Raw genomic sequence first — 21913 nt, 5'->3', positions numbered from 1 at the left:
ATATATAGGAGGAAGTGGTGAAGATATTCCCTCTTGGAGTCAAAGTATCTCTATATACCATTAAAAAATTATAATAGAGAAATAATCTATTATAATCATTTTTTTGGGAACTGTAGGAAATGAATGTAATTGCGGAGACCATGTTATAACAAAGCTGTATTGTAACCTTTCTTCATTAACTCAATGAGTCGTAAATATTTTATTGTAAGGTGTGGTGCTATGGAGAGTGTTACAATAATAACAAAACCCTACTTACAGCCTGCAAAAATACACATGCCAAAGGATGTGATATGACCTGCCCCTCCTTTAACCTAGGAAAACGAATGCTGGAAAAGTTAATAGAAGGTCTATTCTATATTCTACAGTGCTGTCAATACTTTGATTAACAAAACAAACAAAAACAAAGTTGTGCTATAAAATAGTTTTATAGATCATTAAGCCATTCCTGCACAGTAACTGAGATCAGTGCTGGAACTGCATTCTGCATTCTCTATTCTCTGTATCACTGGCCACATACTTGAGGGCTGATTCTGCGGTCAAGTGTGTCCAGCAAGCATTGGAAGGGAAATTGAAATTAATAGATAGAAAATCAGGCACCGCCAGTCCATGATTTCCTAGCCAGTGCTCCCGGCAAGTACGGTTCTACACTGAGTGCACCCAATTACTATAGACCCTTTTGTTTAAATTTTGCTTTTTTAGGCAGAGCTAATGGTGGAAAAGATGACTTTAAAATGCTAAAACTCCTGCGCGAAGAGAAGAAAGAAGTTCCCCAATATTTTTTTAAAATTGGTTTTATAAAAATATTATAAAATTAAGTGACAGTTCTCACAAATGCTTCCCATTCCAAGAACTGCTCAGCTAACAGGAGTTTCAGAATTCTGCTCTGAGTAGAGCAAACATTAGAAAACTACAGATCAAAAGTGCCCATCACACTGGGAAAATGGTGGTTTGTGTTTGACTTCAACTCTGTTGTGCTGCACATGGCTGTGGAACTTAATTATGATCACTTTAAATATAAGATGCATATCAATGGATGAAAATACTACAAATAAAAGTTTCTGTCCTTACCTCCTCCTGATCTAAGACATCTTGCTAAGTCATTGCCAGTTCCAAGTGGAAGAACTGCCACTGGAGGATGTTGAGGCAAATTCGCTTTGTCTATGAAATAAACAAAAGTTTTAGAAAGCATATTTTTAATTGAATACAGTTGTCCAAAGTTACAATTTTTAACATTCTGTAAAAGTGGAACCAAGTAAAATGAATCCTCCGAAAACATTTCATTTTTAAAGATTTAACCGGGTAAATGAAGTGCAGTTCCTCTGATATTTGTACAACTTATATACCTGCTGTTGTCCTAAGGAACATTTTGCTATTTGAAAGTGGCACTGGAAGATAATTCTTGATTTGTATTTAATGCTAGGAGGTTTGCTGTCTGCAGCAGTATGTCATTATTGACAGTGGAAAGGAGTTACCGACTACCCCACCACAGTTATTTTGCATTCTCGACAGCATGTTAATGTTTAAAATGATGGATATTGTCTAATTAAAGTGAAAGAGGGACGGCCAGTCCAATAGCTAAGTACAAACTGAATGATTTTTTGGGGGGCAAATCCTGAGCACTATGAAAGCACACGCTTACCCAGCTGTGTCCAAAAGAGTGATTAAAATAATAAATGAATGATGAATTGATCAGGACTGCTTTCTCCAGGATTTCTGGAGCATGTACCAAAGTGATATAACTGGGCCTGTGCCTGGAATACTCCCAGTGTAGACATGCATATGAGGTGGGTTGGGGCATTCTTGGCCTCCCACCTCATTTTCCTCTGCCTTCTTCCATGAAGCAGTCAAACTGGGGAAAGAGGTTGAACAATCCTCTTGTGCCAAGACCCTCAATGGATTTGGGAGCACCCTAAAAAGAGATCACCACCAAAAGGTATTTAGCTAACCCATCTTGCCGCCACATCACCCCCACCCACCACCACCCCCCACCCCCCACTCCACCTCCATGATCTTCGGGTCAGAAATTTCTGGCTGTTACTTTCCAGCTGTCTCCAAATCCCAGGGCAAGGCCCTGCCAGGGGGGTGTGTCCTGACTATGCAAATTGCCTGGGCCACAAAAATGAAGCGGACTCCTTCTTTCCAGTATGATGTACTTGTTTGGCATCAAGTGGGGCCCTTAGATTTTTTTTGCCATTTTAAAGTGGGGTATGGTTCTACAGGTGCCTCAGCTAAGTGGCTGATCATCATGCGTGAGCCTGACACTTGAGTGTTGGCAGGCTATTCAACTGCAAGGGACCTCATAGTTAAACCTGATTCTGTCCCTACTTACTACCTACACACAGGCATCTCCAGCTGGGGTTGCCGGATATCTATTATGGCTGGATTGCAGCTGGGCGAATTTTGCTCTCCCTTTGCGCAGGGGCATTTGCCGCTACTCCAGCTAATTTGGCACAGACTGTGGATCAAACCTGGGTCCTTTTTCGTCTACATGGTTGAGTTACTCTCTGTGGTGAACTTACTGAGCCATGGGGAGAGCTGCACAACTATTATTAGTTGTGCTTGCACTTTGTTTCCTTTTGGTTAGAAGAATAAATCAATTCTACGAAAGGCACAATTGTTTACGCATGAATTCCCATATACACACAGTTGCATTTATAATCCTTTTATGTTTCAGAGCATCTGGCTCTTTCAGTGTCTCTCAATGTTAGGGCTCTGAATGAAGCTTGGCCGCCTTGCTTGTGCCTGAATGGATTACTACTGTGTTAGTGATGTCTTATTTGTTTTGATGTTTTACTTGTATCGTCACCAAGACAACCTGGAACAGTTTTTTTTTAAATCATTTATAGCATTTACATTATTGCTCACCAGCAGTGTATTAGTTTTTGGTGGAACATTCTTTAACTGTGTTAAACAAAGTAATTTATTTCCCAGAATCTTATAAAATCATACTCTTAAATTAAATGTAAAAAAACAAATCCGCCTGCACATAAAGTGAAACCAAACTGCAAATGTGCTAGTCGTGTGAGATACATATTTCAATGGCAAAACTCATAAAATGTGGGGGGAAGTTAGAACTGTACAAATTAATTAAAAAATAGAGCTGGCCATGATCTCAAGGCTGTGACAAACTCTCTGCTTGTAATTTTGAATAAACTGCTTGATTTTTTTTTATTTAAATCATTTGAACTCCTTCAATATGTGAGATAGTCTTTTAAGACAGTCCCCTCATTCGTAATTTTCCTGAAGTATAAACAGGAAATGTGCAGCAGGTAGGTTGTGAAAGAAAAAGAAAAAGAAATATTTCATGTGAGAGCCTTCATCCAAGAATCAGGCGTTAATACATTTTTCTCTTTCAGATACTGACTGACTTGCCATGAGCTTGTTTTATTTCAGGTTTCCAACACTCATCCATTGTTCTGGATGTATTTGCGAGGCCTACAGTAGCCAACAATCTTACCTATGCAGTCTAGGATCCATCCCACAGTTCCATCTCCACCGCAAGCCAGAAGTCGAAAGTCCGGAACATCTCGGAAAAAATTTAACCTAAAAATAGATATTGATTTAGTGTGTGACATGTTGTTACAAAAAAGGATTTCTTACAAATGAGTGCTGAGTTCACAATTTTCCACAATTTTTTTCTCTGTAGAAAAAGAGAAATTTTAGCTCAGGAGGAAAGCCATTCAGCAAGTCTTTGGGAGTTAATTGGCAACTTACTACAATTATGACGAATTTAAGCCCTACTGAGGCTGATTTTACACAGTTCCATTTTCCTGTTTTTTTCCCCTAACTATTCCCATTTTCCTGCTTTCTCCATATACTCCTTTAAATTTCTCTTCATTAATTATTTATCTAATACCTTTTTGAATGATCATTGATCACCACATATAATAACTCTTTGCATGAAGAAGTTTCTCTCAATCTCTCCTTTCATTTATCTAGTGCTTTTTTTTTTGAGTTTATAGTCTCATGACTTCGATTTACCCAACAACGGAAATAATCTGTTTACCTCAGCTATTCCTTCTATCATTTTGAACACCACTAACAAATTACCCTCAATCTTCATGATTTGACAGAATACAGCCTTAGTTCTTTACCCTTTCCTCGTAACTCAGAGACCCCATCCTGGTAAATATCTGCGGGGCTATAAAATTCTTCCTAAGTGAGAAACATAGAACTGCACACTATGTTCCAGTTGTGGTTTAGTTGTTTTTGTCTTTGCTTTTGTATTCAATCCCTCTCAACAGAAACCTTTAAATCCAATTTGCCTCAATAATGGATTTTGTTTAACCTGCTCATCCCTTTTAAACATTTATGTATCTGGACATCTAGAAACTCTTTCTCCCACCCACCCCCCCACCCCCCCCCCCACCCCAAGATTGAGAAACTGCAGCGGGACCCTTAACTGAAGTTGAAAGTGGGGAGAGAGAGTTGCCAATTAACTATTACGGCACTGGGGGAGCAGAGCACAATCCTACCAGCTGTGACTCTGTTGCACTCTTTGAAGTCCTGTGATACTTAAATACAACTCTTGATTCTCACTCCTGATTTTAGCCAGCCTCCTGCTGTTTATTTTAAACTGTGACATTGCATTTAAATGGCAATTCTCCCTCTGGACCTAAAACTTAAATGGTTGCTCATGCTACTCCTCCATCTTCTGTACAGCAATCAGTATCCATACATCAAATCCTGAGTGATGAATCGCTAGTCAGAACAAATTGCTAGTCAGAACTGTGTTCAGTTCCAACCGGTTCAAATTAGTGCCGTTCTGCTGTACTTGTTCCATCTGGTGCTACAAATTTATTACTTCTTATTTTTGTTTCAATTTTTTTTTGAAGTTAAGAAATTTAAACTGTAATTGGAAACATTTACCCTGCAAAGTCCAACAGAACTTTGGAACCTGGCTACTCCAAGGCTCTGCCTGAAATCTCCTCAGTGAAACAAAAACATTCTTAGATGATCTATTCCGAACAAAGGAGACGAAATGACTGATCTCCTGTCATAAATAGCACATATGGGCATGACTAAGGCACTTATAATGCAGTAACTAAATGTCATTCGATAAAGTTTTCATCGAAATTTTTAAAATCAACTGTAATGTGTTTTGCTTATTTTCCTTCGAAGCAGGTGGCTTTGGAGAAATGCATCATGGAGAATACTTTTACATCAATTCGAAACAATAGGAACCTGAATTCCTGAAATGGGGAATTCCAGCCAGGAGCAATTGTAAGTATGAAACATTTGGGGGAAAATTTCCATCTTCAACGCTTTTGGTGCAGAGTTTTTCACGCGTAACACACCCAAATTCCCGATATGCACTTGTCACACAGAGCTGAATGACTGGAGCACAAAAGATGAAAATTTGCCCCTTAGTTGTTCGACAGATGAAAATATTGTGCAAGATCCACAGATTTTGTGAGATCAACAGTTAAATAAACAAACAGACTTTATTAATTGTGTGACCTTAATATTAATAAAACCTGATTGTTTACAGATACAGCAATGACCTGTGTCAATGGAGGAATCCCTACAGTTGTAATGGTACAACTCCATTCTGGGCATAGAGCCTTGCAGCTGAAGGGAGGTCAAATTAGAAGGAAGTATACTTGGGGGAATCTGTACTCTCCCAAAAGAGGTTAAAAAGCACAGTCCAACTTTCTGCAGCTCTCTGGGGAGCAGTACATAAGAGTGCTTCAATTCTCCAGGGAGGCAGTGACAGACCTGTCTGGATCCAGAAGGAAGTGCTTTTCCAGCACTCTTGTGGGCCAGGAGGAGCAGGAGTGGTTCTCCCTAGCCCCTCAAGCAAACCTGCTGCGATCTGCCTCCCTGCCCGCGATCTCCAGAACAACCCCACGATCCGATCTCCCCCCGTAAGTGGCCAACCCCCCGCGACGTGATAGTGACCCCCCCCCGTGATCCGATCTCCCTCCCTGCGATTCGATGGTGACCCCCCCGCGCGATCCGATGGTGAACCCCACCGCCCCCACACCGCGATTCGATGGTGACCCCCCCGCGAGCCGATGGTGAACCCCACCCCACCCCCACCGCGATTCGATGGTGACCCCCCCGCGAGCCGATGGTGAACCCCACCCCACCCCCACCGCGATCCGATGGTGACCCCCCCCCCCGCCCCGGGATCCGATGGTGACCCGCCTGGGGATCCAATCTCCCTCCCTGCGATCCGATGGTGACCCCTCCCCACCCCGGTGATCTGATGGCGAACCCCCTGTGATCTGATGGTAACCCACCCCCGTAATCTGATGTTGACCCCCCCCCTCCCAGGCAATCTTTTCCTCCCTCTCACGATCTCGTCCCCCCTCTCACGATCTCTTCCTCCCCCTTACTCCTCTCCGGTCCCTGGCTGCGGCCTTCTACCACAGGCCTTCCCACCCGACAGCCGGTTGGCCTCTCAATCTGGTCGGCTGCCGGGCGAGAAATGGAGAAAAAAATTCAACATGAGGTCTTGCTGTTAAATTTGGCAGGACCTCCAATTTCCGTATTTCGGGGGTTTCCGGCCATTGGTAGACGCCTCCACTTCCTCCCCACCTCCCCGTAAATATCGGGGCCACTGGATCTTCAGCCCACTACCGCCCCCATTCTGTGTGCAAATGGAGCAATAAGGAGACCAAAATCACCCCATATATTTCAAAGTGAATGGTATCTACTATATTAGTGCTAAAAAAACTAAAAGCAGTCCTCTCAATTGCTTTTATTTGAACCACTTTTACTAGCAGCCTCCCTGGGTGTGCCCTCCAGACATAATTTAATTAATCGTTACGTATGTATTCTTTTTGTCCCATAGTAACTGTCTACAAGAGGAATATCTATACACCCATTCACCGTGCAAACCTCACTGAAAGTCTTTACAGGCTTCAAAGAAGTAACTTTTTAAATCTTCCATGGAGTTCAGCCATAAAGAGGTTGGATGTCTCTGTGTGCATTTCACCATAAAAAAACATTCTCCAACAGTGATTAAAAAAAAGTGCAGACCACCCAGAAATTCTTCCCAATCATTTTGGTCACAGATTTTGGCCCACTGGTTAGACACACCAGCAGGACAGACATCAAACCAGATTTTTTTTAAATATATTTTCCTACTATTTCCATAACTAACGATTAATTTTCAAACTGCTGCTCTGGAGGTATTACTCCAGGAGGCCCTGGAAAAGAAGGTTACCCTGTTTCGAACTGAGGGGCATCCTCCCAACCAGAGGCATCATTTGAAATTCCTCAGTTGAGAGCAGCTAAGAGAGTGTGAATTCAGTCTCCACAACAATGGGTTGGGTGTGCAGATGCACAAGAAATTTTCTGGACCTATGGAAAATGATCACGGTTTGAACACCACACTCCTCCTGCTTTTTGTAAATAACCTTATGATGAACGACAATAAGAATTTGCTCTTGCCTCGACATTGCTTCACTGAGGCAGGATTTAAAGTCCTTATGCTACCTTTCAGCTGATTGATACCTGCGATGCCATGTCGTTGTAAGGTCCGCTTTGTTACTGGCACACAGAAATACTTCCAATATTGCATTTAAGTCTTATATTTGGGACCTCCAACCTAGCTAGCAAGATACGTTATTTGCACGCTGCAAGCTCATGGGCTTGCATAAAGTGGCATGCAGGCTGGGCATTTGGTTGACACAGTCTCTTACAAATTCCAACGTATGTACATTTTTAACCAGCCCTCATATGTGTCACCTATTGATTCCATTGGGTAGAAATTTGTCGCTGCCTAGTTTCGGGAGCGAAGGTAGCATTGAGGCTGCAACGCATGCCCGAACTTGGAGGCCCGAGGCTGGTCCAAAAATAGGCCTCAGGTTGTATTAATATTCATTGGAAAAGCTGCGGGCACCTGTCATGCCTCCACAGGCAGCTCACCCATTTCAAGAAATGAATATCGGGTCACTTACCTTGCTGGCAGCAGCTCAAAGGTAAGTCCTGGGATAGTGGGCGAGGGGAAACGGATGGAGCGGGAATGGAGGAGGGGGGCGATCAGGATACTGCGGAGTTGGAGGACCAGTCCTGCTCCTTCTGGCTCCACGTCAACATTTTTTTTAAACCTTACCTTTTGGTGGTGGTTGCCCAGCAACCGCTCATGAATCCTGAGCAGAGCAGGCCCGGCCCTATTCCAATCTGCGATATCCAATCTGCGGAGGGGGCCTAAAGCAAGAGTTAGGCCTGTCATTGTAAGGGGCCTACTGCCTGTTTTAGGTGGCTGCCACAGACACCTGAAAAATGGCCCAGCTCAATATCAGGTCATTTGTCTTTCAGGCATTCTTTGGGGGACGTTGGTCCTCAAAATTGGCCCTCCTTATGCCTATATGAGGAGAGGCTCTCGAAATTCTGGGACCAGGGACCATAGAGGGAGTAGAGAATGGTGGAAATGAACGTTTTCCCTAAGCTTAGAGTAGTACCATGTTCTGATTATTATTCTTTTTCCCCTACTCATTCATCAATTCACTGACATACAGACATGCACTGCACTGCAGCATAACACAATATCTTGTTATGTAAGCTGCGTTTCAAGGGGTGTTTTACTGCTCGCATTCTAATGCAAGTCTGTCTTCTGATCTTATAGGTGTTCACGAGGAGGAGACGCAACAGAGGCCAATGCTTGCCCTGTCCCCAATGCCTTATAGCACCCTCCATCACTCACTCCAACAATGGCAAGCACCAACACAGATAAATCCACTTCAGAAATTAGCCACCCATTATACACCATGCCCGATTGTTATTTCTATTGAAGTCAATGGAAGGGAGACTCGGCCGTGGTGTATAACAGGTGGGTAATTCAATATTGCCCATTTTACATTATCGCCCAAAGTTAAAATTACTCCTAGTTTCACTGTATCTACCTTTAAAATCACTTAATCATTTTAAGTACCTCAATTAGATCACCCCTCAACTTTCTAAGCTCAAGGAAATATAAGCCAAGTTTATGCAATCTATCATTGTAATTTAACCCTTTAAGACCTGGTATCATTCTGGTGAATTGGAGCTGCAGCCCTTCCAAGGCCAATATATCTTTCCTGGGGTTTGGTGCCCAAAACTGAACGCAGTCAATTTAGTGCCCAAAACTGAACGGTGTCTAACATAGGCTCTGTACAACTGAAACATCACTTTCTCATTTTTGAATTCTATTCTCTTTGAGATAAAGGCCAATATTCCACTAGCCTCTCTGGTTACTTTTTGTACCTGTACACTAGCTTTTAGTGACGTGTTTACATGAGCACCTAAGTCTCTTTGCCCCTCCACTACTCCTACTCTCTCACCATTAAGAAAATATTCTCACTTTCTCGGGTCCAAAGTTGTGATGATGCTTACATCACGCAACAATCTACCATACTTGCCCTCGTGACCTGGAGCATAATTCCAGATGGTTGATTAGTGACCAGGGCTATTCGTGCAGACATAGCTAATGACGCCAGTAAGGCTTCCACAGACAGTGGACAGATATAACGAGGCCCATGCAACTACAGGAAGTATCACAGACCAGATGATAGGCATTGAGCTCTATCTACCATAATTTTGCCCATTCACTTACTCTGTCTGTGTCCCTTTATAACTTCTTCCTCCTATCCACACAAGTTACTGTGCTTCCGAACTAGTGTCATCTGCAAACTTGGATGTACAATTCTCTATTCCTTCATCCAAGTCATTAATATATAAATAGGTAAAAGATAAGGCCTCAATACAGATCCCTGGGGAACACCGCTGGGCATATCTCGCCATTTTATTGTATGCTGTGTATAAGGAGGGGGTCCTTCCTTGTCTTCATCAACCTCTTCAGCTCCTGGAAGCCGCAAGCCTTTCTTGCAATATAATGTAGTACACAGCAAGCTAAAATGACTCTGAGGATTCTAACTGGACTGCATTGCAGGGCTCCACCGGATTTATCTAGGCACCGAAAATAAGATTTAAGAATGCCTATCATCTGCTCTGTGATACTTCCTGTAGTTGCATGGGCCTCATTATATCTGTCCACTGTCTGTGGAAGCCTTACTGGCGTCATTAGCTATGTCTGCACGAATAGCCCTGATCACCAATCAACCATCTGGAATTATGCTCCAGGTCATGAGGGCAAGTATGGTAGATTGTTGCATGATGTAAGCATCATCACAACTTCCTGGATATCAAGCATTCACATGCAGGATAAAGTGAATGACATTGCAAACTAGCTGCACATTTAATAGAATGAAAGCCTTTACTGTTCATAAAGTTGAGATGGTTGTCATATGGGGCTTTGAGTGCCACATGTATTCCATCAATTACTCCTTACACCTGTGGAAACCCTGTCAGTCTGTAGGACTGGATAGCTCTCTCTCTCTCTGTCTTTCTTTGCTTGTCTGCTTACATTGGGAAGGATATGAACATGGAGTGGTGAGCAGCTGCCTGGCTAATGTGGTCACCACATGCTGCCTAGAAGCATCCAGTTACAAAGAAATTCAAGGCAGTGGTGACCTTGACTGGTACAGACAATGCTATTGTCCTGATGGAAATGAGATGTAGGTCTTCAGCCAGCAGTTGATATATCTACCCCAATAGCCTTTGTAAATCCTGAGTGGGTATGTGCATGTAGGCAACAAGTACCTTCTGTGAAGCCTCACTCTAGGAGCCTCCAATCTAGCCTCTTACCATTTCCTCATTTTTCTGCTCTTCATAACAAAGGAATTGAAAGATTCCCACTCAGATTCTACATCCCCAGTCTGATGCTATACTTTTTACAGAGAGTAAAAGAAGTAGCAAAAGTCCAGACAGAAGCTCCAAAGTACCAAACAGGGTCAACATCCAAGCAAAACATTCAGTTGCAGCACACAAAATGGCCTCCCTGCCTCAGGGTTACCTTACTGGTGGGCGTACCACTACTTGTACGGTGGCAGTAATAATTTTTGGTGGGTTTGGCGCACAAGTTGGGGAAATGGACCGAAGTAGTTAGATATGCCCTCTTGACCCTACTTAAAGGGGGTGGGGTGAGCTGCCGACGGTCTTAAAAAAGGGACTGCTGATTTTTTGGGCGAATAATTTTAGTGAAATGTGAGACTGGTCTTTTTCACGTGGCAGGCATTACCAGCCAATTAGATGCTCAAAATATGCCCCAAAATGGGCAGCAATTCAGAGAAAAATACAACGTTGTGTATCTTTGAAACCTATCTGTAATCGGCACCAGTATTTAATTTGTTTTTATTCGTTAATCGGATGTGGGCGTCGCTGGCATTTATTGCCCATCCCGAATTGCCCTTGAGAAGGTGGTGGTGAGCCGCCTTCTTGAACCGCTGCAGTCCTTGTGGTGAAGGTTCTCCCACAGTGCTGTTAGGAAGGGAGTTCCAGGATTTTGACCCAGCGACGATGAAGGAACGGCGATATATTTCCAAGTCGGGATGGTGTGTGACTTGGAGGGGAACATGCAGGTGGTGTTATTCCCATATGCCTGCTGCTCTTGTCCTTCTAGGTGGTAGAGGTCGCGGGTTTGGGAGGTGCTGTCGAAGAAGCCTTGGCGAGTTGCTGCAGTGGCTTCCTGTGGATGGTACACACTGCAGCCACGGTGTGCCGGTGGTGAAGGGAGTGCATGTTTAGGGTGGTGGATGGGGTGCCAATCAAGTGAGTTGCTTTGTCCTGGATGATGTTGAGCTTCTTGAATGTTGTTGGAGCTGCACTCATCCAGGCAAGTGGAGAGTATTCCATCACACTCCTGACTTGTGCCTTGTAGATGGTGGAAAGGCTCTGGGGAGTCAGGAGGTGAGTCACTCGCCGCAGAATACCCAGCCTCTGGCCTGCTCTTGTAGCCAACTGTGATGGATGCCTTTTTAATTTGTCTCAGTCTGAACTCCAAAGTGAAACATAATTGCAGGCAGCAGCAATTATTCCTTAGGATATTTCCACTGCACCAGGTGGCTAACTAGTTGGAGCTCGTAGAGGGCTCTATGGGTATCCCACCATAATGCAGGCGGAAGAACAGTAGAACTCACCAGAAAAGGACTGGGTCTCTGCCATTGCCGTTTCTGGGATTTTCCAGCCTGCCTTGTAAAGGGCAGAACCTCTGCCCACTCACTACAAGGCAAATGATGTCAGGAGGGTGGGGTTGGTGAACTGGGACTCCCTATGCCAGGAATTCCCACCACCCCAGCTTTTTTGAAATCCAGTGCAGTACTGGAGGCCGGTACACCCAATGAGTTGAAGTGTGTGGGCCTCCAGACAGGGATAAGTGAGCCTGGGACCCGAAAGGAAGGCAATTTTTAAAAAAATTCTTAGACAGGAGGCCGGGATCTGGGAGGGAATCTGCGCAGCCTCCCCTCAGTCGGGGGCAGGCACCACATATTCCGACTGTATGTGGTGTTTCCACCGACTTGCCCTATGCAAATTAGATGCCCTCCTAGTGACCCCACAAACCTTGGTGGGGTCAGTGCTTGAGGGCACCAGTAGGCACGATCTCGGCATAACCACCTGGATCATTGCTCATAGAATTTTGGGGTATTGGAGTTTACATTCGGGGCATCTCTACAGTCTTAAAAGTTAAGGACATCACTCTCTCCAGCCAACCCTCCATTGCAATCTCCTCCTTTTATTCAGCTGGATTTCTCCTGTCAACAGACAACTATTATGTGAAAGGATTAACAGTCACTATTGCTAGAATTCTTTAAGGTAGATCGGTATCTGGATCCTTGCATGGAACTTTGCCGACGTTAACTAAAAAGATTCAAATTGGAACCATATTTTCGAAAACAGATTCGCCTTAGAGTGTACTATTTGTACCAAGATGAAATGCTCATACATTGTTCACCATCATCAAGTGCAGATATCATCCCTAACCTTCTAGGTTAGTAGGATTTCACTGGAAGACTTACTCTGATCCATGTAATTTGAAGGTATGATCAGTGAGCACAAGTCTACCAAAGTAGTGCATCAGTGATAAATAATTTGGAAGAAACAGCGAGTGATCTCCTTCCAGAATATCTGGGCCATTGATTGTTCCCAGCAAAGGAGTAGGATGTCAATATGGTATCTCCAGTATAAAATAAAAGTTTAGCCTCTCTTGGAGATTGTGCTAATTATAGCAGTACAGTAAATCTGACTAATTGCTTTGGAATGTACAAATTGGAGGGAGGAATTAACCACAACTTTTGTCAGCAGTTCAAATCCCCTTCATTCCTCTAGGTAAGAGTTTAAGCTGATTTATTTCCCATTATGCAATGACTGCCTGTATTGTGAGATACGACTTCAGTGAAATAAAAATATCACCCACACATTTTGTTTTGTCTTTGCTTGTCTTGATGTTTTGACATGAGTCTCAGAAGGAGGTACCAGATGATGGATAAGTTATTTCTTTGGAGATCATTTCAGTCATACGTATTTTAATATTTGAGATAAGGAGATAGGATTTCCCTCTCATAATGTCAAAGAGCTTTAGAGCTCTTCTTTTGAGCGGATCTTTCGTTTTCTTTATCCAATTTAATCCCATTGGGGAAATATTGGCATTCCACCAATTGTTACTTTTTAAATACACTGCTGTAGGGATTCCCGATATGAAACTTGATTATTGCAACAATTGGCTGCATTGTGTGAATATTCATATAATAATTTTTAGTGGAGTAGAAGCTATGGTGGGTAAAATTGTAGACACACAGCACAACTGAAAAACTTCCAAGGGTGCAATGAAGCAAACTGTATCATAGTATACTACAGCACAGAAGGAGGTCATTCAGCCCGTCGTGCCTATGCTGGCTCTTTGAAAGAGCTATCCAATTAGTCCCACTCCCTTGCTCTTTCCCCATAGCCCTGTCATTTTTTTTCCCTTCAAGTATTTATCCAATTCCCTTTTGAAAGTTATTACTGAATCTGCTTCCACCACCCTCTCAGGCATTGCATTCCAGATCATACCAACTCCCTGCGTAAAAATGTTTCCTCATGTCGCCTTTGGTTCTTTTGCCAATCGCCTTAAATCTGTGTCCTCCATTTACTGACCTTTCTGCTACTGGAAACAGTTTCCCCTTATTTACTATATCAAAACCGTTCATGATTTTGAACACCTCTATCTAATCGCCTCTTGACATTCTTTGCTCTAAGGAGAACAATCTCAGCTTCTCCAGTCTCTCCACATAACTGAAGTCCCTCATCTCTGCTACCATTCTAATAAATCTCTGCTGCACCATCTCTAGGGCCTTGACATCCTTCCTAAAGTATGATGCCCAGAATTGAACACAATACTCCAGCTGAGGCCTAACCAGTGTTTTATAAAGGTTTAGCATAATGTCCTTGCTTTTGTACTCTATGCCTCTATTAATAAAGCCAAGGATCCCATATGCTCTTTTAATAGCCTTCTCAATTTGTCCTGCCATCTTCAAAGGTTTGTGTACACAAACACCCTGGTCTCTCTGTTTCTATACCCCCTTTAAAATTGTACCATTTAGTGTATATTGCCTCTCCTATTCTTCCTACCAAAATGCATCACTTCATTTTAGTTATCATTTCATTTTAGTATATTCAGTTAGCCTGGAGAATCAAGAAATGAACAGGCCTCTGAATTAAAGCTTTGGCTTAGAATGCAAACTGGTACAACTTGGGCTGTGGCCAATCCTTCAGCATCCCAATTTCTGAAATTTAGTCAAGCGGATTTTAGCCCGTTTCCCTCCAATCATTTTGAAAACAGATGGTTTCTGTTTTTCAAAAGCTTCGGAGGAATATGCAGTGAGGAGAATGAAGATCACTTAAATTTAGCTGAGGATGGACACGTGAATTATTTCAGTAGTCCATCTTTCTATATGTGGCATCATTATCTCCACCAGCATCTTAAAGTTGGATCATAATATGTTATTCAAAGATTGCAGAACACAGATTTTGAAATAGTTAGCTGTTTATGTGGATCATTTAAAAAGAGAAAACTTGCATTTAAATAATGCCTTTCAGGGCCTCAGGATAGGGGATTAGGTGGCAATCCAGTTGAGGATAGCAGGAAGATAGCAATTCATTTATCACAATTAGGCCTCTGTCTGCCATATAGGCCTTGACATTCGAAGGCTTGGCACAAAATGTATAGATTCACTGGTGGCTGGTGTGGGTTGAGAAATCCGGCCTCCGACCTTGCATGTTGCATTCATAGTATGACCAATTTCCTAACAGGCTGTTTCAGGGCAAGAATGTGGCCATGCTACTGCCATGCATGGGACTCATTTAAATTTAATATTTATTCAAATAAGATTCCTTTGTATATTTCCCAAATGTGGACAAAGCTCTGCCACTCACTCATTTTAAATAGCTGCTTCAAGGATCCTGGGACTTGGCTTGCTAAAATACGCTCCGTAAGGTTGGTCAAGTTTATATTGCTGTTATACAAGTCTAGGTTTTCGGATGTTGGTGTTATTTATGCCATAATGTCTACTGGCCGATTTTAGACGAAGGGATAGAGTTTCTGTTTGTTTACGCTAGTGACACCTTCTCGAGGGCAATTAGGGATGGGCAATAAATGCTGGCCTCGCCAGCGACGCCCACATCCCATGAACGAATAAAAAAAACATAAGAACAAGAACATAAGAAATAGGAGCAGGAATAGACCATACGGCCCCACGGGACTGCTCCACCATTCAATAAGGTCATGGCTGATCTTCAACCTCAACTCCACTTTCCCGCCCGATCCCCATATCCCTTGATTCCCCTAGAGTCCAAAAATCTATCGATCACAGCCTTGAATATACTCTATGACTCAGCATTCTGGGGTAGAGACTTCTAAAGATTCACAAACCTCTGAGTAAAGAAATTCCTCCTCATCTCGGTCTTAAATGGCCGACCTCTTATCCTGCGATTATGCCCTCTAGTTCTAGATTCTCCAGCCAGGGGAAACAACCTTTCAGCATCTGTCAAGCCCCTTCAGAATCTTATATGTTTTAATTAGATCACCTCTTATTCTTCTAAACTCCAGAGAGTATAGGCCCATTCTACTCAACCTCTCCTCAAAGGACAACTCTCTCATCCCAGGAATTAATATAGTGAACCTTCATTGCACCGCCTCTAAGGCAAGTATATTCTTCCTTAGATAAGGAGACCAAAACTGTACACAGTACTCAAGGTGAGATCTCACCAAAGCCCTGTACAATTGTAGTAAGACTTCCTTACTCTTGTACTCCAACCCCCTTGTAATGAAGGCCAACATGCCATTTGCTTTCCTAATTGCCTGCTATACCTGAATGCTAACTTTTTGTGTTTCTTGTACCAGGACACCCAAGTCTCTCTGAACACCAACATTAAATAGTTTCTCACCATTTAAAAAATATTCTGTTTTTCTATTCTCCCTACCAAAGTGAATAACCTCACATTTCCCAACATTATACTGCATCCGCCACTTTCTTGCCCACTCACTTAACCTGCCTATATCCTTTTGCAGACTCTTTGTGTGCTCCTCACAGCTTACTTTCCCACCTTGCTTTGTATTGTCAGCACAATTGGGGCAAAATCGGCCGAACAAGTGCAAAATGTCAGGGAATTTTAAACTTAACTGAGTTACGCCCAAAATCACTTACGGTCGTGTTTTCCGCGATCTTTTACACTGATTTAAGATTCACTTCACCCAGATCAGGCCCCGCCCCCAAAACTGGCCACACCCCCAGGTCGACATTGCAAAATTCCACTGATTGCACTGGTTAGGGATGGCTCTTCAAATTGTGCTCATTTTCTTCGGCGCACAGACACTAATAGGCAGGTTTTAAAGTTTTTTCATATCAAAAAATATTTAATTTACTAAGAAACTGATCAGTGTACACCAATGAAACTACTGAATGGTTCAGTATACAATGAGACTGTACAAACAGACACCTCCAAAAAATGGAGACTCATTGACAATCCCAAATAATTTACTTTGTAATAGATACAAACTGCACCTTGAAACAACAGACACTCGCAAATTACAAACTACGGACAGGCTTCAATGCTGTAAACCAAGTCCGTTTACAACTTGAAACAGGGGACCCGCAGGTAAGTGCAAAGGGACAGCAGGTGAAAGAAATTGCTTTAATGGAATGGGGAGCTCAGGGGAGAGGGAAACTGGCGAATGGGGGCTCGGGAGGGAAGAGATGTAGACTGGGGAATGGTTTTCCCTCTTCGCCTGCTCATGGGTGGCCTCCTGATTCTTGAAGCTTCTCGCACAACAGCTGCTGGCATGAAGCCACAAATAAAGATTCTCAACCCAACCTTTATAAGGTAAATCCAATAGTATTTGTAGAAGTCATGTGATCAGATGACATGTGATCCGACATCACGTGGTCAAACCTCCAGGAACGCTTCCAACCAGAGATGGCAACCCTACTCCACCAGTGCGTCAGGTACTGATGAGCTGCTAACAGCCCCTGCCCCACATACCCAGCACTTCAAACATTAGCAGCTGCAGCACACGGTGGGAGGGGGTCCCGGACAGGACATTACTCACCCCCCAATTTGGCTGGGATCTCCCAGGCACTCCAGCCCTGCAGCAGCCACCTCGCCCTGTGCAGGTTGCCAACGTAGCAGGATCAGGACATTCGTTACCCAATGGAAAAGGACCCCAGGATGGCAATGAACTGGGAAATCCAACAAACAGAAAATGAACTGAAATCACATCCCGCTGGCAGGGCTCCAGAATTAGGGACAATCCCAGGTGAGGGCGAAGAAAGGAAGGAACACTGCAGGAGATACAGCCAATCCCAGGAGATTTGGCTCATCCGGTTCACGATACATACAATGACCATTTTGAAAATAAGGATACCTGCGAATAAAGGACATCTGATGCAAGTCCCTTAGGTGTCCTTAATTTACAGGTTTCACTGCAGTTTTTAAAAAAATCATTTTCAGTGACTTTAAGTCAGGTTACTCAGAGGTGGAGGACTGGACAATCTTATTAAAAATGCCTATTTTTGATGATAAACAAATTTTCAGCTGTATTAATAAAAGTGGACCAGGTTACCACTCTTAAATACATCAAGAAATACTTTTAAATGGAAAGAAAAAAATAAACAATTACATTCTATTATGCCGCCCGATTGCACTGGGTCATGGAATATTTTATGTTTGTGATTATGCAAACTAATTTTATGGGAAACTTGAACTGTAACATAACCAGCTTAATTTCGAGTGCATTTTGGGCACAATTTCTCGATTGTAGCTAAAGCGGAAACTCTACCCCAGAGATGGAAGAGGGTTACTTACACCCAATTTTCTAAGGTCAGCTTATTAGACTAACTCAGGTGCAGATTCAGATGGATGTAGGGCACACACTAGTAATGGGAGTAGGTAATTGCATATAAGTGAAATTTAAAAAAGGATGGGCACAATTCAAAGGGAATGTCACAATTATGGGACAAAGCTTCTGAAAGACTTTGAGAACCTCAAAAGGCATCTCAACCCATTATGCCTACGCAAAAGGGACAGGAGACTAAGAAGAGACAGGCAAACATGAAGGGAAAAGAAACCCAGGATGCAGGTATGAGTCAACAGGCAAGTCAGATCAGCCTAGCACCTGGCCCTGTTTTATGGCTACTGAAGTGAAGCAGCTTCATGAGATAAGTGCAAGGAGGGTTGTCTGTGCCATTTCATGGTACCATCCTCATCAGTTCGCATTACAGCCTTCCTGCAAGGAAGTGCAGCCAAGTCTGAGACGATAACTGAGCATTATGTCTTTGGGTGTGCCAGCTCTGTGCTTCACATTATCTGCAAGTGCCTTTGCATCAGATGGCACAGCACAGCATCTGCCTTTCTGCTGACCAAGAGCTTGAAAGAGAGCTCCCCATGCTCACTGCCAGGTAGGTGTGCCAGGGCATGGAGAAAAGGTTGGTGATATTTGGTGGGTGCAGCCAATCAGGCAATGCTGGCTCTTGAGCACCCTGGCCTGCCTACTTTCATGCTGTGCCAGTGAAAGCATGGCATAATGGAGCACTTCAAGGGAAGCATCCAACATTATAGTTTGTCAAGCATTCACATATCTTAGTAATACGCTATTTAAGAAAGGTGAGAGAGGGAAATCAGGGACTTATATAGCAGTTAGCCTAACATCTGTTGTCGGGAAATTACTAGAGTCTATAATTGAGGATAGAGTGACTGAACACCTTGAAAATTTTCAGCTGATCAGAGAGAGCCAGGATTTGTAAAGGGTAGGTCATGCCTGACAAACGTGATTGAATTTTTTGAAGAGGTGACTAAAGTAGTGGACATAGGAATGCCTATGGATGTTATTTATAAGGACTTCCAGAAGGCATTCGCTAAAGTCCCTCATAAGAGACTGTTAGCTAAAGTTGAAGCTCATGGAATTGAGGGCAAATTATTGACCTGGTTAGGAAATTGGCTGAGCAGCAGGAGACAAAGAGTAGGGATAATGGGCAGGTACTCAAATTGTCAGTATGTGACTAGTGGTGTCCCATAGGGATCTGTGATGGGGTCTCAACTATTCACAGTATTTATTAGTTGATGGGATAGAGAGCCACATATCCAAGTTTGCCGACGACACAAAGATAGGCAGCATTGTTAGCAGTGTAGATTGAAGCAGTGTAGATGGAAAAATTACAGAGAGATATTAATAGATTAAGTGAATGGGCAAAACTGTGGCAAATGGATTTCAATGTAGGCAAGTGTGAGGTTATCTACTTTAGACCTAAAAAGGATAGATCAGAGTACTTTCTAAATGGTGAAAAGCTCGAAACTGTGGTTGTCCAAAGAGACTTAGGGATCCATATACATAGATCATTAAAATGTCATGAACAGGTACAGAAAATAATCAAAAAGGCTAATGGAATCCTTTACATCTAGAGGACTAGAATACAAAGCGGTATACAAAGCTCTGGTTAGACCACACCTGGAGTACTGTGTTCACTTCTGGGCACTGCATCTTAGAAAGGATATATTGGCCTTGGCCGGAGTGCAGCGTAGATTTGCTAAAATGATATCTGGACTCCAAAGGTTAAATTGCGAGGAGAGAGTGCACAAACTAGGGTTGCATTCCTTGGAATTTAGAAGATTAAGGGGTGATTTGATCGAAGTTTTCAAGATATTAAGGGGAACTGATAGGGTAGATAGAGAGAAACTATTTCTGCTGGTTGGGCAGTCTAGGACTAGGGGACATAGCCTGAAAATTAGAGCCAGGGCTTTCAGGAGTGAAGTTAGGAAACACCTCTACATGCAAAGGATGGTAGAAGTTTGGAACTCTCTTCCGCAGACGGCAGTTGATGCTAATTTAATTGTTAATTTTTAATGTGAGGTTGATAGATTTTTGTTAACCAAAGGTTTTAAGGAAAATGGGGCTAAGCCGGGTATATGGAGTTAGGTCACTGAATGGCGGAACAGGCTCGAGGGGGTAAATGGCCTACTCCTGTTCCTATAATGCTGTTGAGTGTCTGGTGTCCCCGCTTTATTTAGGAAGAGGAGCTTCCACCAGCACTAATCATCTGCCAAACTGATGTATATTCTCCTGTCTGTAAATAAGGGTCTATGGGTACCGGCATGTGGGCAAGAGCGTCTTTTGTGCACGCCTCCATTGGTCCTCCTCTTCTTTCAGCCTTTCCCATTTGGGAAACTCATTGGTGCAATAATGGTGCTGGGGGGAGAAAATAACTTACACCAATTGACACCAAAGCTCATTAGAAATTAATTGCCAATTGTAAAAACATTTTTTTTTAAATGGTTAAGAAATGGCTATAATACATTTACCTTTATATTAATGCGTTCTTTTCATGACCCTGGACACCCACTTCAAATGGGCATTCTTTACATCTAGTATCCTGCATGCCAGAATCGTGGGGAATACCAGGCAGGACCGATATGTTCACAACTCAATATTGTAAAATGTGTTGGAATGGAAACTAGGTGCATTTCCAGTAGAGTGGGCGTTCCACCAATTTTCCATACCTGATTTATGCTACAATAGATGGCCAGCATCAAAAAAAAAATCGAGGCTGTAGAGTGGGTTTTCTTCTGTTGCGTTTGGCACCACGCATTAATTAATTTAACTGAGAACACTACTATTCTCTTTTGCCGAGGCTGTCCATCATTATTCTTGGTTGCTGTCGGTATTTATATCGCATAATACAATGTGGTGAACATGGGACTCCTTTCAGGGTTCTGAATGTGTTGGGTGCTTTATATGAGGAAAAGGAGTTCTCGAGGGGCCAACCAATGCAGGTGCAATGATACCTGAGGTATTTTGTCAATTCCCATTATTACCCTGGGACTGGCATTTCCAGGTCCCTCCACATGTCAGCAGAAACCTGTCTTCACCATCCCCACTTTACTAGGCTGATACACAATTGTACCATCTGCTGCAGGATGAGCTGCAGACAACATCTGGAGGAGGGAGGGTTCGGTTACCAATGCATGAAGCATTCATGCTACTGGATCCTTCCAAGCCACCAAGGGGCAGCTGCCACATCAGGCAGTCTTTAATGCACACCTGTTTCAAGCAAATGACAGATGTTATGTTTGCAAAGAGTAAAGCCTTCATCACTTTCCCTGTGAAAAGGAGGCATCAGATGGACAGAGCACTATGCTATCACTGGGTAGCACGTTTCTCGAGTGCGAGTTGTGACACATGACACCCACGTGGGCACTAGGATTCCTTATAACAACCCCATGGCCTACTTGCACAGAAAGGGATTGCACTCTATTAATGCCAAATTAATTGTCAATTTGGCCACAGAAGTATCAATTTGCACATCTGACTTCAATGGAATTTGAAATTGGGAGAGGTGTAAAACGGCTGCTAATTCACTATCACCCATTTTATACTATTGCACAAAGTCAGAATTAAGTCACAAGAAGTCAAGACCAAGTGTAGTTTTCAGATGAAGTGGAGTTAGAGGGTTGGGAATAATTGGACCACAGCGTGCAGACATAATTGAATCTCATAATTTCTGTTCTTGTTTTTATATACTACTTTGATTTAATGTTCTTATTTATAGTTAAGTAGCAA

General features: G+C 42.9%; 1 protein-coding gene across 1 annotated transcript in view; it reads right to left on the bottom strand.

Annotated features, from left to right (window-relative positions):
- dgkb (diacylglycerol kinase, beta) overlaps positions 1 to 21913 on the bottom strand; it is a 635142-nt gene that overhangs the window by 334876 nt on the left and 278353 nt on the right. The window contains exons 16-17 of the mRNA XM_067998463.1: positions 3458 to 3543; positions 1069 to 1158 (exon numbers count right to left, since the gene is read on the bottom strand). Coding sequence (XP_067854564.1) covers positions 1069 to 1158; positions 3458 to 3543 — 176 coding nt within the window. The remainder of the gene's footprint in view (positions 1 to 1068; positions 1159 to 3457; positions 3544 to 21913) is intronic.

Source organism: Heptranchias perlo, chromosome 2 (genome assembly GCF_035084215.1).
Source record: "Heptranchias perlo isolate sHepPer1 chromosome 2, sHepPer1.hap1, whole genome shotgun sequence".
Lineage (NCBI taxonomy): Eukaryota > Metazoa > Chordata > Chondrichthyes > Hexanchiformes > Hexanchidae > Heptranchias > Heptranchias perlo.
This window is presented reverse-complemented; position numbering and strand designations above follow the sequence as displayed.